The sequence below is a fragment of the Psammomys obesus genome, unplaced genomic scaffold (assembly GCF_907164565.1).
Source record: "Psammomys obesus unplaced genomic scaffold, mPsaObe1.curated_primary_1811, whole genome shotgun sequence".
In the NCBI taxonomy this organism is placed as follows: domain Eukaryota; kingdom Metazoa; phylum Chordata; class Mammalia; order Rodentia; family Muridae; genus Psammomys; species Psammomys obesus.
In genome coordinates this window covers 1,071,944-1,081,210 of record NW_026596125.1, presented here as the reverse complement: position 1 = coordinate 1,081,210, position 9,267 = coordinate 1,071,944, and the positions used below count along the sequence as shown (strand labels likewise).

Below are 9,267 nucleotides of genomic sequence, written 5' to 3'. Positions count from 1 at the left end.
TGTGTGTGTGTGTGTGTGTGTGTGTGTGTGTGTGTTGTGTTCCTGTCGGGCACAAGGTCAACCCTTAAGTGTGGTTAATTACAGTTTGATAGTACAAGTAAGTTCTGATATGCTAGGAAAAAGGAACTTTTGCTTCTACCATAGTGAAATGATAACTATTTCAGGAGAGCCGTAACATTTGGCCTAATGTGAGCCCTGCACAATGTCTACATGTATTGAAATGCTACATGGACCCCATAAATACATTCAATCTTCATGTGTCCATTGAAATAAAACATATATTTATTTTTTTACTGACTCAAGGATTGAACATATTTATGGAACATCATCTGTATTCACACATATAATAAATAGAAAATTCAAGGTCAAGGATGCCCTTGATTGTGTAAATTAAATGTTTCTATGCATTAGCCTTGAACAAGAGGTGCTCAACTGAATGTTACTAGTGAGACTGGAATTAAGACAGGCATCTTTAGTATTGTTTCCACAATAGCTTTCACAGGATCATTTTTAGTCACCTGTACTTAATGAATCTACCATTACAGAACTTTATAGATGGTTCTTTCATGCTCCACCCTTTCCAACCCTCAAGCCTGTAGATGCCATTGATCTTTTATCATCTCTGCAGCTTTTCTATTTCCACAATGTCATGTACACAGCTGGAATTGGATAATACATGAACTTTTCGAATTGGCTTTTTATTTCTACTTGGCATATGTTTTAATATAAAATATTCATAGGTCACACTCTATCATCAAGGCGGTCAGGCTGGAACTCAAGGCAGGAACTCAGGGGCAAGAACTAAAGCAGAGACCATGGAGGGGTGCTACTTACTGGCTTGCTCCTCGTGTCTAGCTTAGCCTGCTTCCTTATAGCACCCAGGACCACCTGCCCAGATAGCTGGGTGCTCCCACATGAATAATCTATCAAGAAAATACCCCCACATAGGCCGGCCTGTAGGCCAGTGTGGTGCAGACATTTTCTCAGTGTGAGGTTCCCTATCTTGCTTCACGTTGACATAAAGCCGTTTAACACACTAGGGAAGTGTTCTAATATTGAGTTACATTCCCAGACCCTGAATTCTTCAGCCAGCAATAGGTATGGAACCTGCAGGTGCCTTACTACCCTGGGGCACTTCCAGCGTTGGCCATTCAAATCACAGTGCCCGAATTCACCATCTCTGTTAGTGATTTCTCCAATACCCATGAGGAATGACAAAGTTGCCCTGGTAACAGGCTGTGATCCGAATAGGACCAGAGCCTTTTGTTGATGAAGGTAAAAACTGTATTGCGAAGAACCAGACTAGATTCTAATGTTTTATGTTTGTGATTTTTTTTTTTTTTTACAGACAGCTTCAAAAAATGGTCCATGATATTAAGAACAATGAAGGTGGAATAATGGACAAAATAAAAAAGTAAGTCAATCTCTGTTATTTATGTGAAATAAGCCAATCTGTGCTGGGTGGAGACCAAAGCTCCCTCAGCAAGTGAGGACCAGGGACAGGAAGCCATGGTGGTTAGGTCCCCATGGAAACAGGTGAGTGAGTGCAACTCGGGGCATCTACAAATTTTCACCTCCGGAAGAGGTGTGCTGGGCCCACTCAAAGCATCGAGCAGGAAAACCACTTGGATGACGCCTGAGCTGTGGCCTGGGGACAACCCTGGAGAAGCCAGGAAGAATGCAAGAAACTCTGCCTGGCTTCTTTCACTCAGCCTCATCTAGGTGCTAAGGAGGCAGGCATGCCTCCATGTTTTTGTCATGCCTTGTCGCTGGTCTACAGCTAGGTTTCTGCTGTTTTAATTGTCACCTTAAAATTGTGTTTCAGTAACTTCTTGACGAAGTAAAGCCAGAATCCTGGATTTTCATGTACACCAAACCCCCTTAAAAAATTTTTTTTTTAAATATTAGACGTTAGACTGGGTGAAATGATACACAATTGAGATCCCAATTATTTGAGAATTTTACTCAGTCTTAAATCACTCACAGGGTCCTAGGATGTATGGGACCCTGGATTCATTCTCCAAACACACACATACACACACACACACACACACACACCACAGAAATTGTACATATTTTTGTATTTCCCACTCTAAATCTAAGTCAAGATGAAAAGAAAAATAATATTTTGTTTTATTTGTCTTTTGAGGTAGGGTCTCACTGTGTAGCCCTGGATGGCTTTCGACTTGATTTGTAGACTGGCCTCAAACTCACAGAGAGACCCCTGCCACTGCCTCCTGGATGGGTGCTAGGACTGAAGGCATTAGCTAGTGCAACCTGCCTAATGCTCAGTTTTTAAATTTGCTTTTCTTTTTTTTATTAATGTAATACAAATTCACCAGGAAAAAAAAAATCACAGAATTTGAAAGATATTGGGGTTACGCACTTCCTCATGTTCCCTCTCTAAGCTATTCCCCCCAAACAATTATTGCCCTGGGTGAGTCATCCCACATGCGGGCCTGTGTGTGCACGCTTACACAGGCATGCATACACCAACACTGCACGTGCCTACACACGGACATTTTCACCTTTAATAGCATCATGCTGCATATACCAGTCTCCCAGCTTATGGTGTTGGTTTTACTATGGACCTCTGTATCGGTATGAAAAGATAAACCATATTTTTCCTAAGTGCTAGCTAGTGGTCTATTGTAATTGCCTTATAATTAAACAAACCGACTGTAGATTGATGTGTGTTAAAGGGAAGGGTGTGAGCTTTAACTGATAACGTTTTTTGGAGTGATAGCCTCATACCAGTCAAAATTCTCTAGCCATCTCTTTGCATTTAGTTGTCACAGATAGTACTGCAATGAGGGTCCTTTCATACTTCAAGTACTCCATTAATATAAGTTCCTGAAATAAATTTTCTAAGTGGAAGTTAAAGTTTTATCACTATTGCCAAATTTCCCTCCCCCAGTTTTGTGCCAATAGCAGCACAGGCCAGTCCAGTTCTCTGTGTCTGTAGGACAGTGTGTTCATTCTCTTTGGCTGTTTTAAGAACCTCAAATATCCTGGCGCCCCAGCGCACATGGGGATTGGAAGGCAGTGATGGTCTTCTGTGAGGGGAAGGGGTTATTGCATAGAGGACGACAGGCTCCATCCTGGGGCTGGCAGAGGTGTGCAGTCCATTCTGTTTCTTTTTTCTACTGTGGAATCTCATTCCCACACGAGGCACTGTCAGAGTCACTAGCAATTTGTGCGTTGCCCCAGCTGCCAGATTTGCAACTCCGATGTTCTCAGTGGTGTGAGGTTTCTCTCTCATGTTCAGTCATATGACAGAAGCCACGAGCAGCAAATGATCCCGAAGTTTCTATTTCAAGTATTTGCCTACTGTCCGTAGAGTGCTGGTGTGTGTGTGTGTGTGTGTGTGTGTGTGTGTATGTGTGTGTTATTACCTGCACGTGCACACAAAAGCCAGCCCCAGATTTTGGGTGTCCCCCTTGGGACAGGGTGTGTCACCAAACAGGAAACTCACTGCTTCTGCTAGGCTGGCTGCCCAGAGAGCTCTCACGATGTGCCTACCTCTCTGTTCTCAGGTTCTGTGGTTACAGGGACACAGCCATGCCCGGCTTCTCGTGTGGGTGACAGGGATGCGAGTTCAGGTTCTCGGGCTTGCAGGGCGAATGTTCTTACTCCCACTCTCCCACTCTCCAAGCATCTTCCTAGCCCCTAGTGCTTTCCTTGGCAAGCCATGTTTCTTCACAGCCTGGAAAAATCTGGCCACCAGGGCCATCACCATGGAAGTCAAGGGCTCCTTACCTCAAAGCGGTCTGCCGCTGAGCTCCACTGTGAAGTCAGACAACATCTCCCTCGAGAGGAAGAAGCCCTGTCCAGCCCACTGTTTCCTCTGTCACAAAGACTGTGAAGGCGTTCTCAAGGGAGTGGAAGGGCAGCATGTGAGAAGGCCTGTGAAATGCCGTGCTTAGAGTGTAGCTGCCAGCTACATGTTACTTTCAAAATATACCTTTTATTCCTGGCTTGTGCTCAGCACCATTTTTTTTTTCTTTTTTTTTTAAATTTTTTCCTTTTTCTTTCAGTATGTGTGTTGCATGTACATGTTTGTATGGGTGTACGTGCATATGAATGTAGGTGCTCGTGCGTGTGTGTGTGCGCGCGCGCGCGCGCGTGTGTGTGTGTGTGTGTGTGTGTGTGTGTGTGTGTGTGTGTGTGTATGCAGGTATAGAGTCCCGTGTTTCTCTACTCCTCTGACCCTAGTTTTCTGAGGCAGAGTCAGTGCTCTACTGCTCACCAATTCTGCTACACTGGCTGGCAAACTCCCAGAGCTCTCCTGGTGTCCAGCCACAAGCACTGGTTTCTGGACAGGCACTTCCACGCCTAGCTTTTATGTGGGTGGATCTGGGGATTTGAACTCAGGTCCTCACACTTGTGAAACAGGCACTTGCTGACTAATGTGTCCAGTCCCAGGGAGACCCTTAAGCTTGTCCTTCATTCCAAGGTGAGTTGAGCTGTTTAAACAGTTTCCTAGGTGCTAGTGGGTAGAAGCTGCTGTGAGTATTTTGAAGTTTTGCTGTTCCTGGACATCAGACCTCCTTTTGATCCCGCTTCTCTTCCCCTCAATTCCTTTGACAATCTCTTTCCAGACTCCATCACAACATTATTTTGGTGAGCATTGTTAGCTTGTGATGAGAACGGGATGCAAAATAGATACAAGAGCCTGTAATGGAAAAGGGAGGATTCCTATACAAAAGCCAATATTGTTATTTTTGTAGTCTACAATTTTGATTCATAAGGGGTTTTGTGTATTTCTAAGACAAAATAATATGAATTTATAAGTTGACTTTTTAAAAAAAAAATTAAAATGTATGATTATTAGCATATATGCTGCTTCTATAAAAGGAAATATTATTTTAGTAATTAAAGGTTCCTAGATATAAGTTTATATGTGTGTACTTTAAAATTTCATTTAGGAAATCACTCTTCAGTAAAATGGGTAATTATCATTAATTAGTAATTTACTATAAACCTTCCATCTTCAGATGATGCTTGCCTGTTTGCCATAGGTTTTGTTTTGTTTTGTTCTAATGTTGGGGATTGAACCTAAGACCTTATGCCTGCTAGGCAAGAGCTCTACCACTAGGCCATAGCCTAGGCCCCACTTGTCATGTTTTTAAATGGTGGAAATGATTTTCATTCAGCCTATGAGCAAAGCCTATTTTCCCACTTATACAAAAGCATTTGTGAGCCATTAAAATACAGTTCATATCTTCTTACTGTCCTGTCAGTCAATGAGAACCGATCTTCTTCCATGAATCACTGACTGCAGCATTAACTGGTCTTTGGGCCTCCCAGAGCCTTTCCATGTCTCAACCTGACTTGGCCCAAGGCATAGGCTCCCCATGCACTATGGGGTATGCTGGCTTCATTAGATTACAAGACGCCAAACTCTCAATTCGAGGGGCCCAGAAGATAGTCTAGTAGTTGTCTACCTCTCGTCTCTACGTTAGCTTGTGCTGTGGGCCTTGGCAACAGTCATCCTGCCCACTGATCCTGTTCTACTGGTTCTCATCTACAGACTGAAAGTCAAAGGACCTCCAAGTGTTCCTCGGAGGGACTACGCGTTAGGTAAGAGTAGTTCTAAAATACATTAGCTGGCTTTTGTCTAATGTTCATATTTGTTTTGGGGGAAGGGAAATATGCTGTACTCATCTGAAAGCAAAGGTGCCCCAGCCTGATTTTAAGAACATCCATGTCAACGAGGCCTTTGACTACAGTGGAAATGTACTCCACCCATCCATCCACTCACCCATCTACCTCTCAGCCTACCTACCCACCCACACATTCATATGTCCACTCTCCTACCCATTCACCCACCTTCCCATCCATCCACTTACCTACCCATCCATTCACCCACCTACCCACCCATCTATTCATCTATCCATACATCCATCTATGTTTCTCTGCAGCTATTAATCAAGTAAATCCCACATGCCAGGCATATATAAGGTATTAAGTGAAAGTTCCATACTTACAATCGAGATATCATCTCCACTGCCACAGAACTGATACCCTCAAAGGGGATGCAGATGCTATTAGAAATATCTACAACGTCATGGTGTAGAGAAAGTGCAGCCCTGTGCAGTACATGGCAGTGGGGTCCTAATCGATCCTGCAGAAAAAGCTATTTAAGGAGTCATTGAAATGGTTCAGTCAGTACAATGCTTGGTATGCAAGCATAAAGACCTGAGTTTGACCCACAGACACCATCTAAAAAGCTGGGCATGGTAGCATTCATTTGTGATCCCAGCACTGAGAAGGTGGAGATAGGCAATGCCTGGGACTTGGTGGGTAAGCATGGCCAGTGAAAGACACTGTCAAAAGTGGGAGAGGGATCCTAAGAAAGGACACTCAGGATCAACCTCTGAGTGCCTGTGTATACACCTCACACCCCTGTGTATACACAGCTCCATCTCAGCTAGCATCAATTTTGGCTGCAAAAAGACTAATCTTGAGATTAGTAGGTTTATAGCAATGGTGATCAAGGTCAAACACAATGCCTTTGGGCAGAATGGACAGAACCCCACACTGCAAGCATTCACCAAGTTCAGACAGATCGCCATGGGACTCCCACGCAGCATGGAACTAAGAAATGGGGGTTTTGTCCAGGGATTTGAAAATCTACCTAATCCATAAGTCAAGGAAAACTGTTGCCAGGTATAATTAAACAGTAACAAATCATTCTTCTCTCCAAAGATGGAAGAAGGAAAAAACCCTGACCTTTTCAATATCCAAACAGGACTGATGGGAAAATCATGGAATGATGATTCTTGTGTTTAAGAGGTGACTCAGTCCAACATCTAGCCTGGACTTATCAGCGGCACCCTCACAAATGAGGCCACATCCCTTAGTGATTTCTAAAGCTTCCCTGATCCCTATAGGATGAGCAGCCCTGACTGGGAGTGCGTGTGACTCCTCTCTGATGGCCGCCTGGTACAAACTTGGAAGTCTCAAAGGGCAGTGACAGGGTTGGCCAATGCAGCAGTGATGTCACTTAACAGTTTACTCTGCAGAATAAACACCTCCAGGCACTTCAGCTTTGACCCACTCAGCCAATATATCATGTTTGTCCTGCGTGAGTAAAGTGCTTGCCATCCAACTATGAGAATCTGGGTTTGGATCCCCAGAAACCACAAAAGGCTGAACTCTGCAGCAGTCAGTAATTCCAGCACTCCTGGGTAAGATGGGAGACAGAGACAGGAGAATTCCCAGAAGTCTGTGGGCCAACAAGCCTAACATACACAGATATGATCAAGAGAACACACACACACACACACACACACACACACACACACACACACACACATACTTTAAAAAATAAGTAATTTCCCAAGCATGGTGGCTGCTATGAAAAATAGTAAGAAAATGGCCGGATGCAAAGAGGCTCAGCAGATGGGGACAACTTATGCAGTCTGGGAAGGTCTTTCTTTGAGGAGGCGACATCTAATTCAAGTGCTAGGGGACAAATTGCAAGTATGTGTGTCCCTTGTAGATGAACCAGTAGCATTAGAGATGACAGACTCAAATGCTGCACTTTAGAGTCAGTTCTCAGAGACCCAACCAACTACAAAAGGACCTCTCTCCTCACTGTCGCTCGCTCGTCCCTTCCCCATGGCCTCTCCCTTCTCTCTTTTCTTCTTTGGTGAAAGGCAGGAAACATCTGACATAACTTCATCCTTTTGCCTAAACCAGGTGCCATGTGGCTCATTGTTAGTTCCCACCCTTTCTCATCCTCTGCAGAATGGGCACGTCTTCCTCTGAATCACTCTGATTCCAGCCTTCAAGCATCTTGACTCTCTGTTGCCATGGCTCCACCTCAGATCCTCACCCCATCTCTTGCTTGTTTTGGGACAGAGTTTCTAAGTGGCTCTCAACACCTAGTTCCATTCCTAATTCTCATCCTCCATCAGAGAAGTGAGCCATAACACAGTTCTCACTGCCCCACTGGGAGTGTAGTCACAGGTTCCAGGGCCAGTGACAAGGTCCTCTCACATCTGCCACTAACTGGCTGTGTAACTATGGACATCACTCTTCAGTTCATTTTCGCCACTTGAGAAATGTAGATCTGTTGGGTTTTGGACCCTGGGTCCTGATGCTACAGCGAGCCTCTCTGACATTGGCTTTAGGAACATGTGTCTTCCCATTTCAAAGGTGTTCTCTTTGGCTTCAAACACCTGATCTCTTCCTGAAATGCTCCATTTAGTCTTTTCTTACATGGTACTGGGGCTCATATGTGCTAGGCAAGTGCTCTAAAACTGAGCTGCAGCCCAAACCCCTCCATGTAGCCTTGAGATCAGTATATCAGTGTCTCTTGGAATAGAGCTTGCTCAACAAAGTCCAAGCCCTGGTATGATGGCAGCAGTCAGCTGGGAGCTTGTTAGACATGTCTAGCCTCAGCCCTGCCACCCAACTACTGAATCAGAATTCAGAATCCATTAAAGTGAAACAAGAGCTCCCATCCCTTGAAACAAACCTGCTTTAAATCAAATCCATCCAAGTTCCCAATCTTAGAAATCAGTCCGGTGCATTTTGCCAAAAGAGCCTGCCTGCTCCCACTCTTTGCTCTTCCCCTTAATCCCTGGAAACCATCCTTTTGGAAAAAAACAGCATCACTGCTTGCAGCTGTGTCCTTCCTTGCCCTGTCCTCCCCCACCTCTAGCTGTTCATGTCCCAGGGGCATTTCCAGCTGCTGCCCCTATGTCTTGGGATTCCCATTCAGTTGCATGCACAGTCTCAGAAATCAGCCCCAAGAATTCTTAAGAAAGGTTACATAAAGAGACAGAGGCAGAGGCAGAGAGAGAGGGAGAGAGAGAAAGTAAGGAAGAGGGGAGAGACAGGACAGAAAGAGGGAGGAGAGGGGGAGAGAGGGAGATCTGTCTTAGTTCTGTAACTAAAGATCACCTCCTGGGCAAGGAGCCTCAAGTTTTAGGGCTCATTGCAGAAAACTTCTGGTCACCCCCACAGACCCCTAGGGATCAGATCTGAACAAGGCTTTTCTCCTTGCACCCTGATCTCCAGGGACTGTCAGGAGAAGCCCCCCCCCCCCCCACCACAGAGTATTAACCCTCTCCCTAGTGACATGCAGGGAGGGGGCTGAGCAATGGTGAAAAAGTCGAGGTTCCCCCAAAAGAATGAAGCTAGGGCTTCCCTGAGATGCAGCAATCCCACCACAGGGTGAATGGCCAAAGGGAAGGCAATCCCATTCCAAACAGACATCTGCACGCCTGTGCTCAGCGCTGAGCCCGAACCGTG

General features: G+C 44.9%; 1 protein-coding gene across 1 annotated transcript in view; it reads left to right on the top strand.

Annotated features, from left to right (window-relative positions):
* Blnk (B cell linker) overlaps positions 1-9,267 on the top strand; it is a 64,619-nt gene that overhangs the window by 18,460 nt on the left and 36,892 nt on the right. The window contains exons 2-3 of the mRNA XM_055591603.1: positions 1,349-1,414; positions 5,534-5,583. Of these exons, the coding sequence (XP_055447578.1) occupies positions 1,349-1,414; positions 5,534-5,583 (116 nt within the window). The remainder of the gene's footprint in view (positions 1-1,348; positions 1,415-5,533; positions 5,584-9,267) is intronic.